The 12,500-nt window shown below is 39.0% G+C and overlaps 1 protein-coding gene across 1 annotated transcript in view; it reads right to left on the bottom strand.

Moving 5' to 3' along the window:
• LOC137976464 (lamin-B2-like) overlaps nucleotides 1-4,032 on the bottom strand; it is an 8,629-nt gene extending 4,597 nt beyond the window's left edge. Inside the window, exon 1 of the mRNA XM_068823826.1 lies at nucleotides 3,635-4,032. Within this exon, the coding sequence (XP_068679927.1) occupies nucleotides 3,635-3,763 (129 nt within the window). The 5' untranslated portion in view covers nucleotides 3,764-4,032. The remainder of the gene's footprint in view (nucleotides 1-3,634) is intronic.
• Nucleotides 4,033-12,500: the final 8,468 nt, after the last annotated feature.

The raw sequence follows: 12,500 nt of genomic DNA, 5'->3' as shown, positions 1-12,500 counted from the left end.
TTCGATTTGTTAACTGTAACACTGACAGCACGACTCTCGATGTTTCGATACCGATTGTTGCATGAAAGGCACGTACGACAAAGAAACGATCGAAGCAATCAAAGGAAACAACAGAACATCAGAGCTAAGGCCGCCCTTAAGCAATCTCATGACTCCCCCCTCCCCCCCCCCCTAATAAAAGGTATAAATGTTACAGGTAAAATCCGTTCTCAGGTTGAATCCGTTTTAAAATACGTTAAATTCGTGATCCGCATTTTACCTACAATACTAGACATATTTAGTTGGAACACTTAGTGAATGGTCCAGAATCATCGTGTTACAAGATCGTAGCTTATACCACATCCCCCTCCCCCCAACTCAACGTTGTATGAGAATTTCTCGGGCGACTGCTAGTAGTTGTGAAAATCAACATTGTAGTAGGAGGCAAACGGAGATGGGTGTTCCAACAAATGCGACGAGTATTGTAGGTTGAATTATTCACTCATACCTTTGAATTAGTAGGCACCGTCCTTAAACTCCCGCTAAAAAGGATGATTATACCTTCCCTTCTCAAGCTCTGTATTACGCATCTCAACACATCTTTTTAATCTTTGGTATCATCTTATCGGTTTCTGTATTCATACACTTACTAATTCAGTCTCAACATTACAACATAGTAAGGGAACAAAGAACTGCTCTTATCGGTCCTCCAGATATGTAGTACTATGACTTCACCACTACACTACAATGATGAAAATGCTCAACCCAACAAAGCTCTTTTCATCATTTAATTTTCTAATCCTAAACTAATCCTAACCTGACCCTAATTTTTCTCTAGGCTTCATTTAGGCGCCAAAAAAGTTTCTTCCATCCATCTGAATACGTATTCAACCTAGGTAAAATGAGGATTACCAATTTAACCTACAATATTGTAGGTTAAAAGGGATTCAACCCGAAAACGGACTTTACTGGCAACATAAACACCACAGCACAGCGCCTCTTCGTCCAATGACCTTGCAAAGTTTGTTGATTATTAGTAAAACGATTAAAACTTGAAAACTACTAATTAGACAAATTGCTCGAGAACTTGTGCAATCAATTCAGTAACAATATGAACACAGCAAATCCAACAATCTGTAAAATGTCCGTAAAGCCGACTTGAAAAGACATGTTAGTCTAAGCCTATCAGCAATAGAAACTCAATCTGGAACATTGAAGAAATCAGATTAATTCATAAGATGGTATTCGGAAAAAATTCACGCATTTAGATAGACATTAAAGAACTGAAGACGTACAGCACATATATATAGTCTTTGAAACAAATTTAGTTTCCGGGAAAGGTGACGGATCTCGTTCCCTCTCAGTACACAATTTACACCTGTGTGCGCAACATCTTCTCGCATTAGTTCCGTTCAATTAGCCTACTGCAAATCTTTCCACCCTAGGCAAAGTAGCAGACATTCTTCCGTCTGGTCAAAATATCACGCAATCTCCTCCCGAGGGAGGAAATTTCGTGACATAGCCAAGTAAAGGATTGGCTCTAAACACTATGAAACCCAATTCACTTTTGTTTCAACGATTAAATGATTCATTCATTACGGGAATATTAGAACCCACAAATTACCAGCTGACAACGTCAGTGGCTTCATAGCTCAGTTAGTTAGAGCGTCACGGGTTCAATCTCGCTTTTCAGGCTTCTCTACGCAATTGCCAAAATTGTTTTCATAACTGCAAGGATCATAGGTTCACTTGATCAATTTTGTTTAACACTTAACTTTGGACCAGCCCTAACCTTACTTCAAAAGACTTAACAGTCGGCTGTTCAAATTTGTGGATAATGCCATTCAGTGAATAAACTGAACTATCCACCGCACATGCATTATCCTAAACTGGCGAAATTTCTGTCCATCGTACCAGCTCGGACATGGTACCGGCTGTGAATCTGACCCACTCAAAGAAGCGATACTGCCTCACGCAACAAGAGCGGCTTCTGCAGCACCATCTCTCTCTTTCGCCTAAACCGCTTTACCGCTGGATAGAGAAGCGACAAAAAAATTGTCGATCCCGAAACCTTCTCTTCATCAAGCAGCTGGGAACAATATTTGCACAAGTGTGCATTTCAGTCATGAAACTGGTGTGTTGATAGACGGATTTTGGCTTTAGTTTGTTGTCGCACAGGCGATGAAACGACGTAGAGCTACCATCAAGGTGACAGGTGACCATGATAACACTATGTCAGGATTCTCGAGGGTTATCAGCGGCCGGGCACATGATAAGCGAAATGTACATATATACTTAATGGTCAATTATGCGTAAAGCACAATCGCAGTTGTGACGCGAACGAAACTATCACTATTCAAAATGGCGCTTCTGCGATTAATATAAACTATTAAATTTTAAAAAAATCTATCACCGGAACGAGTGTAGGGTTGGTTTCATTCCTTGTGTTCTCTAATCTTCAAGTAAGGAAAGGACCGTAGAACAATTTGTATCAACAAAGGGGAAGATAGGGGGAAGATATGGCAGTTATAAAAAGTACTTATTCAGCCGGCTGAATACGTCTTTGTGTCCTCCTTTGATTGTCAAAGGGTTCTCCTTCATTTTGCATTGAATTTTCAGTAATTTGGTCATTACAGCAAGTTGGTGAAAAAATGATGGTACATCATGACATTTTGTCTGTCATATATTGTTGACAAATTGGGTATATAATTCTCCAATATCCTTTAAAATGACAATGAACAGAATAACGAAAAGTGCCGATGTCGACCATCCACCATCGTAGTTACCCAAGGAATTTCGTTTGCTTTACCGTGAACCCGAAAACCGTTTCCCTGAATTAATGATAAGAAATAGTTATTTGCTTACGATATTATTCCAATAGGAACAGGAATTATGAACAGTATTTTCCTTCTATTGTCATTCACTAAATATCGATTTGATCGAGTTGTCATTACATAGTGGCTTCTGTCACTAAAAGAAGGCATTGCTTATCTCGGAATTAGACTGGAAAACTACAAACTTTATCTTCCCTTGTTGACCACCCAGGCTCTATGGTTTCGTATTCATTTCCATTTTATTCTGTAAATATCCCCAAGCAAAAGATATCAATTTGTGTGTTTGCCTAATAAGCCAAGTTACTGCGGTTCCTCTGACACGAAATGGAGCAATAAACCACGAAGGATGTGTGAGATGCTAAAAAGATCCGTACATAGAAGATATGGTCGCTTTTATACTGGGTGTAACTTAGTAACTTAAGCCAAAAGTCTATTATAAATAAATTATGGATGGATGTTAAAAGTGCGAAGTCGCAAAGTTTAAAAATACGATCGCTCGCTTATAGTCACAGGAAGAGCCGACATTAATTCCGTGACACGAAGATCTTGAAATAGTTGTAAGGATATTAAAAGAAAACGAATTTCATCCAATATTTCACGGAAAAAAGGCTGTAGGAGTGTTATCATTTGTGTCCAAATAACACGTCCATGGTTGAATTGCTCTGGGAAGGCGAATATGAACACACGATTGGCCGTATTCTACGAAGGAGTTATTTAATCTAGAAGATCACAGACGGCGCGCGTTCACTTATTTCGCTGTGTACTTTAGTTACTTTACTGTAAACAAGACAAAAGTAATATCTTAACTTAAAAATACATACCAGCAACAAATCAATAATCTCCTCCTTGAGTTGAAGCTCGGCCTCGAGAAACAGAAGCAATTTCATCATATTCTCGAATCTACTTTGGTCGATGGCGTTGAACTGTGCTCCGGCGAGGGAGAATGCCATAACGCGCGATTTACTGTGACTTTGCTTATGGTGACGGGCGAAAGACCAAAAATAAAGGAAAGCTTTGCTTGTATGTTGTCACATACACATCTGTTGATGGTCAAGTTTTCACATTGTCATGAAGAGCCAAATCTTCTTTTGTTCCAGAGCAAGCCGGCGTAAATGTCATTCAACTGAATGCTACGTCAGAGCAAATAGTCGCAAATCGTTATTCATGTGTCGCGGTCGGTAGAGGTCAGGCCAAGGTTTGCGAAGTTTATTGCCATCGTATATCTTGGCGGATATCGCACTAAATTACACGACGGCCGAGGGCTAGGTTTCTTATCTCTGCATCAAATGCTTAAATTATTATTTAGTTAGCACTTTTAAATGAAAGCCGGCTTTGCTGAAAGACAAAAGGAGTTTTCATAAACCGATATTGGACAGTTACCCCTTCAGGAGTCGGTGCGCTGTGAGTTCATACAGATTGTAAACAATTTTAAACGACACATTTGCAAATTGAACTAAATAAATGAGTTTCAGATTTCTCATAGCAACTAAAACATCCTGTCATAGCCAGGCAGTTGATTTTGGCCAATACAAAATATTGTTACAGTAGAAAATCGCATTTGGAGAATCCCTCAAATATTCACGGTACTTGGTCAACCAAACACCCGAACGATAATCTTCGGTGAAATACGTGTTCGGGAGAGTCCAACTATTATAAGAATTTCGGTTCTACGTTGCCAAACAGCTATGGCTTTCTTTACGGCATAGTTCATACGTCGCGCTATCGTCGAATTTAATTACAATTAAATTCGTTCAATTGTACAGTAGTTTTACGCGTCGAATTTAATGCGTCGAATCATGGTCGAATTTATTTCTCAGCAGGAATCATCGGCAATATACCTGGTCTGAGGTATAATTAATAATGTACGAAAATAATGTATGCATTTCGACGCAACGCTGGTGCGACGGATAAACTGATGACGCTTTAAATATATTTTATCCGTCTTCCCCCCGTCTAGGACGAATTTAATTTAACAGACGAATTGAACTCATTTTAGATGTCGCTCTGTGGTCGAACTTATTTGACCTGGAATTAAATTCGTCTGAATTAAATTCGTAAAAGATTCGCCACTAGGGAAAAGTAAGTAGTCCGTTACGTTTTCGGAACGAACCTTTTTGCAATTTTTGGCACTTAGAAAGGTGAACTAGCAGTTCCTGTTGAGCAAATGGTTCGCTGGGAAGTTCTTAGCAGGTAACGTTCAGCTAGCAATTTCTGAAATGAAGCTATCACTTCCTTAAAATTCTCGGAACACTTCAATTTTCAGCTAAGATATCCGAATAGATGAAATTCTTCTAGGTGATAAAAATATCTGTTTGGTGGACAGAAAAGAAGCCTAAATAGAAATATCTCTTAAGGGCTTTTGGCTTTTAAATTTGCTTGTTGGTTGCCCTTGAACAAAGATGAAATTGTTTGCCTGCTTTATAGTTTCTGTAGTTTAACTGAAAGGTCACTGAAAAGGGTATTGCCAACTAGAGCTCATCTTCTATTTGTTCTCACGTTTTCGAAAATAATGCTAAGGGAGGACACTGTTTTAAGTGTTTTTGGCGTTGTAACGAAAAAAGATCGCTGGCTTATAAGGGTTGATGAAAGAGCTGGATTTATTTTCGATACTTGTGGGCCACCGTAATTTTCTCTACAGCAAAGCCCAAAAAGAGGTTCTGTTTCCTTTACTTGAGTGCAGGGCTGGCGTAGGGGTGAGAGCACTTGCTTCCCACCAATGTGGGAGTTCAATTCCAGACTCGGCGTCACCTGTGCAGGGTTGAGTTTGTTAGTTCTCTACCGTCTGCACCAAGAGGTTTTTCTCCAGGTCGGGTTTTCCCCTTGATCTCCTTGATCCTGAATTCAAGATTTTGGAAGTCCAAAATCTTGAATTCAGGATTTTGGCCGTCCAAAATCTTGAATTCAGGATTTTGGAAACTTAACTCTAACTCGACGAAATAACTCTATGAAAATAACTCTAAGAATAGCTGTCCCCGATTTGCGCTAATTTGTTGATCATTTCAGTTTACAATGTCCTCAAGCTCCCCAAGCGCTCCAGCGCTTGGAGGCTAGACGCTTATATTAAGTTCCTTTCCTTTCCTTTCCTTTCCTTTCCTTTCCTTTACTTTCCTTTACCATCTCCTTAGACGTAAATTGCTAGGCTACGGAGTACAGGCCAATTAGAGTTGGCTTTGTCGTTAGTCAATTGCCGCTAACATAAACCATTGTGAACGAACAACACGCAGAACTCGAAGCATCACGAAAAAAGGAAGTATTTTCCCAACTCAGGCTGGTTCTATCAAGACACAACTGTTTTCCAAAAAGACGCACTTTTGCTAACAAACGAAAGAAAGAAATCCTTGCAAAACGTAATTTTAGTTTGGCGAAAAGCCGTTTACAACAATTTTACCGTGATGCCAAATTAAGGCTGAATATCTTTTGATAAAAAAATATATAGGAGCAAACAAAGCGTTTCCGACAAATGTCAAGTTGTTTTCCCTTAACCCTAAACACAACACAGCTGCTTCCGATCCAATTTTCTCCCTCGGAACCTGATTTTGCTATGAGTTTAATGGGTGGTTTTTTGTCACTTGACTTAAAGTAATATTTAATGAGACAGTCAATATAAATAAGTATCGCGATCTTCTTTTAGTATTGCCTATGCGCGAGCCGTCAATATTTCGTGGTATTGCCGTCTCACTTTTGCGGCCTGTGATTGGTTCTAATGTTGAAATTGACGTCGTTTCACTGAATTGGGTAGAAAGAATTGAAATTTCGATCAGGCGCGGGTTGATTAGTTTACAGTTTTATTTATTCTTATAAATGATGGGTCGCGATACAAAACAAATTGCGATTTTGAGACGGCAATACCACATTATATTGACGGCGTTGGGAGAAAATATATTCCGTATTGGGCTCCGTCGCCTCGAGACTCCGCCCAATACGGAATATATTTTCTCCCAACTAGCCGTCAATATAATGTGGTATTTGTTTTTAATACATAGTTTGCAGATTTGTATCAGAGTGCCATAAAGTACTGCAACTCAACTTATCAAAGTTAACAATAGCACAATAACAATTGAAATGTAAGTGAAACCCTTGCACACTTTGTATCTGGAACAACAATGCTGATGTCATCGTGTTTTGCAATAATATTGAAAGTACTATTGCAATTTTTGAACGGCCGTAATTTTAACAGGAATATACAATAATTAAGTTGGATAAAATCAATGCCATGTACAAATTCTCCAAAGCGTTTTCAGTGTAAAACAAGTCATGGGAAATAAAATTCTCTTAACAAATGAAAATTGCATCACTTGTAGAATTTTTATTTTGTAAGATACAGCCATGAATTATATGTCAAATTGATTTAATCGTATACTTACAAACAATATTATTTCCTTTGAAATCTAAATTAAATTGTTCACAACTCAATGGCTGACGTGGGCAGAAATTGACAAAAGCAGCCGATAACAGACATAAGAAGTTAAGAACACATACGCTAGTTCAGTCTTGAGCTTGTTCACTAAATATAGAACACGCTGGTTCGAAAATAAACATTAAAGAACACTCAAATCTTCCCTGCTATTACGGCAAGACAAAAATGAGGGGAGCGAGAGAGAGGCTCTCCCTCCTCTCATTTTTGCCTCGCCGTGAGAGACCTCTGCTAGCAGGGAAACTCAAATCAAGTGTGCTCAACACAATGGTCAGAGAAATGGGAAAAAATTGTGTTTTCACTCACCTCCCAACATGTCATCAAACATCAAAACACGGGCTTTCATTGGTTCTTGAAGTCACATGACAAGAGGCCTTACATTACATTTTCTCTGGAGCGCTCGAAATTTTTTCTGCCTCGCGTCTTTACTCGGCTGACTTGTTGGCAATTAGTGATTCTTCGATAGTGATACGCGGTAAAATATTTATAAACCTAAGCTCTATTGCTCTTATTGACTATCATCTGTGCAGTTGTTGCCTTGGCTACAGGGAACTCAGGATGAACGCCAACCTGGCTTACTTGTAAAACAATAGGCTTTGCCATTTTCGCAATTATCCTGATACTATCAAGTTCTCGGTGATAATGTTTTACGGCGTTAAGCACCTGGTTTAAATTTAGGCTGCAGTGTTTTCATTGTGTATTTTTTATGCCTAATGTTTCCTGAGCCTTTGTAAGAGATGCGTCCTCAATCCTGAGATGGACCTTCTGAGCGCTAGCTTTCACGTGTAGTGTCACGTGACTTTTGATGTAAACAAACCTCGAAAGGTTCAGACATTCGAGAAGATCGGACATACAACACATTGAGATGGTGTGGCGAGCGGATATGAAATGTTAGTTTCTTTTTGCGTTGGACTTGGAAATGATGCAACAGAGACACAAATCACTTCGATGGTTAACATTTGGTGTAGGACACGATAGTTTTACACTCGTATTTCGACAGGATTGACGCGGGTGAGTCTGGTTGTTCCATCTTCGATCGATGAGCCGACGGAAACGAAATGCATTCCTCGCCTTATGTTATTTACGAATTTACCTTTGTGTATGAAAATTATCATATATATTTTCACTTTAAGGTCGGTAATAAAACCGAATAAAAGTGACTTATTAGCTGCATCAGAGACAGTAGTCATTTCCACCGTTTATTGCGAGTTGCAGTCGACTAAAAAGGAAAAAAAAGGAAAGGAAAGTTAAGTGTCTAGTCGTTCTAGCGCTGGAGCGCTAATTGGGGACACTGTAAACTGAGAATTAACAATTGAAAGTAAATCAAGTCAAATGTTGGACTAAAGGCGTGTGCATTTTTCTTTCGGGGGTGGGGAAGGGAGGGGGAAAAGAAAACTTATGTAAAGACGGAGCAATCAAGTGATTGGATTCACTTGCATGAAAATTGTTCCTCAGAGAGCCTTCGCAGCAACAGTTCCCGTAGCGAAGAGTCGATCCGTTGACGCGCGCTAGCAGACGAAGTGGGATTTGGCGAAAACGAAAAAGACTCCTGTTTTTTTTCTCTCCTCATGATTAGTTCCACGCTCTTGGTAACCATGCAACATCAAACTAGTGCAAAGTGGACAAGGACGGAAATGGATTAGTATCAGTTTTGACAAGGTTATATTCAGCGGCAAAGGACTTTGTTGACAGTTCCCATCAACTAAGGAAAGTCAAAACCAGACCGCGAGGCTTTAATTTAACTGATGCGAAAGGCTTTGAGTAAACACCCGCATATAAGAACAAGTGGATTAAGAACATCAGGCTGAAATTTGGTCAATAAAGCACCATATGAATAAGAACAAATTCAGGCTGATAAATAAAACATGTTCTTAATATAAAGGGAAAGGGTATTAGGATAAGGAAACAATTCAGTACAGTAACTTATATCAAAGTACTATGGTGTTCAGGACCATTACAAACTATAAACTCTATTACAAAACAGCATTGTATGTTAATTAAACCTCCAGATATATATAGTTTGAAGTATTTCTGAAACCAATTTTAAGAGCATTTTAAGAACACTTTCAGGCTGATTTCTCACTAAACAGCCCTCAAATAAGAACACGATCAGCCTTAAGCCTTAAAAATGTGTTCTTATATGCGGGTGTTTACTGTATTCATAATTACAAGAGCTCTTTCACAGTTAAATAGCCTTGACACTTCAATAAAGTTGTTATTAATATTGAGTACTTGTAACAAGTCTGTTTAGTCCGAATCAATGCAAAAGTCGGACTTTCCCTGTGTTTACACTAGAACGTTTACAGACTACCCTTGGTAAATTTGTACAGTGTTTTCCAACATGATTATCTCTTTTCTAAATTAACGATTATCAATAATTCGTAAGTTGCTTTGAATTTACTATTATGGTTAATTTAGGACACTGTCCCAGGACTTGTGGTTGGCGGTCCAAGCTCGCGTTCAGGTCCGCGAGACGTGGCTACTCTATAGGAATCGCTTCTTTCCGCTTCACCACAGAAGAAGAATAATTTAGGCCCCAAGATTTGAGCTTTGTCGTGAAGTTTGGAAACCGACCTTTTGCAGTGTTTAGTAGTGTTTGTTGCCGAGTGATAATACAGCATTATCAAATAGTGTTTAAAATATTGTCCCTAAGCAGCTAGCGGTGTGGTGCACAAAAATTTGGTTTTATCAACGGAGTTGATAAGTCTAAATTGACCACCGTACAGGGATTCTAAAAGCTCAGAAAACTGACGTTTCGAGCGTTAGCCCTTCGTCAGAGCGAATCGAGGAATTATGGGTTGTGTGTACTTTTATAGTGGAGTAGGAGCTACGCTATTGGTGGTAACACGGCAACGTGAAAAATAGGAATACATTAGTTAAATGAAAAGCGTTCGTTAATACCGTGGGGATTAAGGGTGCCGATTTGGAAGATGATTTTTTGTTCCAGATTCTTGCGGCTTTCCGTCGTACCTTAATGTAGGGAAAGGCCTCAGATAGTTATGTGTTGCTTGGAGTGGTTAGGGAGATTAAAATGACGAGCCACTGGCTTAGATGCATCCTTGTCATTCTTCTCAACTTCGCGAAGGTGTTCGCGGAATCGGTCGCCTAGTCGTCTACCTGTCTCGCCCCATGCATAATTTATTACATAACGTACAGGTTATGCAATACATGACATTTGTGGAGGTACATGTGAAACTATCGGTGATCTCAGTAACAGAACGCTTAGCTTCCGATATTTTGCTAGTGTTAAGAGTGAAAGGACAAGTTTGGAACGTGAGCGCGCGCAGTTGAAAGTGCCGGGTTGCTCGTTAGTTTCAGTTCGCTTCTAACTAAAAAGTTGCCTACGTTTTTGTCGCGTTTGAATGAAATTAGTGGAGGTTGCGAAATGATCCTACTAGTCTCGGGATCATTTTGGAGTGATTTAAAGTTATTCAGAATGATACTTTTGACTGCGTGATTATGAGGATGGAAAGTGAGGGTGAATGGAATTCTGTCATTCTTATCCTTTTGTGACGTTTGTAGTGCTGACTGTCCATCAAATTGTTGGGTACGATGATAGCCCCTTTTGACCAGAGAGACAAGATAGCCACGTTTTTCGAAAAACTGGCGCATCTCCTCTGATGCACGTCGGTGTGGTGGTCAAGTGGTTAGGTGACGACTTAATAATGAACATTGCCAGGTTGGAGTCCTATGTCCATACACTTGGGTTATCCTTTAAAAAAATGTACGACCTTTTCCCATAATCCATGTCAAGCTTTCAGTCTTCTAAATTAACGATAATATTAAATTAAGAGCAATTACGAATTAACGATAATCGTTAAGGTGACCGAACACAGTTTTCGCGCGCGCTCTTGCTAACGCAATGCATCGCAGGCAAAGGATTGCAAGAAAATAAACATGGCTTCAGTGCAGCAATCATTTTATTTGCTTAATAATGCTTCCGCTATCTGTACTATTTTCCCTCATAACTGAACAAGTGTTTTGATGGTTTTAGTCTTTTATGAGAAATGTGTGTTAGAAAAGCAATTCGCAGATTTTTCTTTGTTATCGAAAGAACCCAGTTAAATGTGGCGTATGCGTATAAAGTTAAAAAATTGCGATTGAATGCGGAATAGCATTCTCAGAAACACGCCTATTTCTCTCGAGAGCCACTCGTTAGAATTTAACGAAATTTGGCACGAAAAATACTTAAGAAAATAAGCAACTGGAGTATTGAAAAAAAATTGAACTTTAACAGAGAAAATTCCAGATATTCCAGTGAACGTTCAACAAGGGATGATTAAAGATCTCTCTGTCAAATTATTATTAAAATAGTGTTAACTTGTGAGCATCGTTACAAGCTTGTTGCATGCGAATTAAAGAAAATCTAACGGCCAGATTTTCTGCAAATAAGCAAAACCCGATTTTAAAGGCCTGGTTATATTTATTCATATTACCATGGCAACGGCATATACGTCAGCTTAACTATCAAAAGACTGAATTTCGTGTTGTTAACTTGCTTGCTACCATTTTTGGCGACCAAAGGATAAAGGGTTGAGCATCCCTCAACAATTTTGCCCTCTATATGATTAACATGTATGCAATCATAATGTGCCCTTGTGCAATTCGGGATTAATTTCACTTGTATTTTCAAAGTTTTCAAAATTACCCTCGTCGCAATTTTGTGAAAACTTTGAAAGTTAATCAGAAGTCTTTTAGATATAGATTTTGTAATAAAAACTAACGATAAAAAGTCACGACGTTTCGACCCCTCGGAGGTCATTTTCAAGTGAGAATAAAAGTTTTAAGAATTAGCATAAATATGTAAAAAACTAGATAAAAATGCGGCGAACGCCGAAATGTGATAAAAATATGTACAAAAGTGTAAAAAGTGCTAAAAATATATGGAGTAATGAACGGTAGCTAGAGAAAAACAATAGACAAAAAAATAATTAATTACAAGAACTGTTCTAAACAAATAATTTGGCGCGGATAGAGTCACACTGTTTGTTTAGCGATGGTTTCAGTTCTTTTATAAAAAACATTTCAAAAACAAGACAATCAAACTTGTTCTGGCACTTTCTCAGGATTCTAAAACTCTTTGCGATGTTGTTAGGTTCCAATGCATGTTTCTCTCTCAGATGGTCGCCGATGGTTGCCCCTTTGTGCTCTTCAATGCGCTGGTGAAGGTGCTGGCAGGTATATCCGACATAACCTGCGTCGCACAGGTCACACTTGAATTGGTACACAACGCACTGTTGGCTTACAAGGGGTGGCTTCTCTTCACGGACCCG

This window comes from Montipora foliosa, chromosome 11 (genome assembly GCF_036669935.1).
Source record: "Montipora foliosa isolate CH-2021 chromosome 11, ASM3666993v2, whole genome shotgun sequence".
Lineage (NCBI taxonomy): Eukaryota > Metazoa > Cnidaria > Anthozoa > Scleractinia > Acroporidae > Montipora > Montipora foliosa.
The sequence above is the reverse complement of the archived record's forward strand: the minus strand, read 5'-3'. Positions and strand labels throughout refer to the sequence as shown.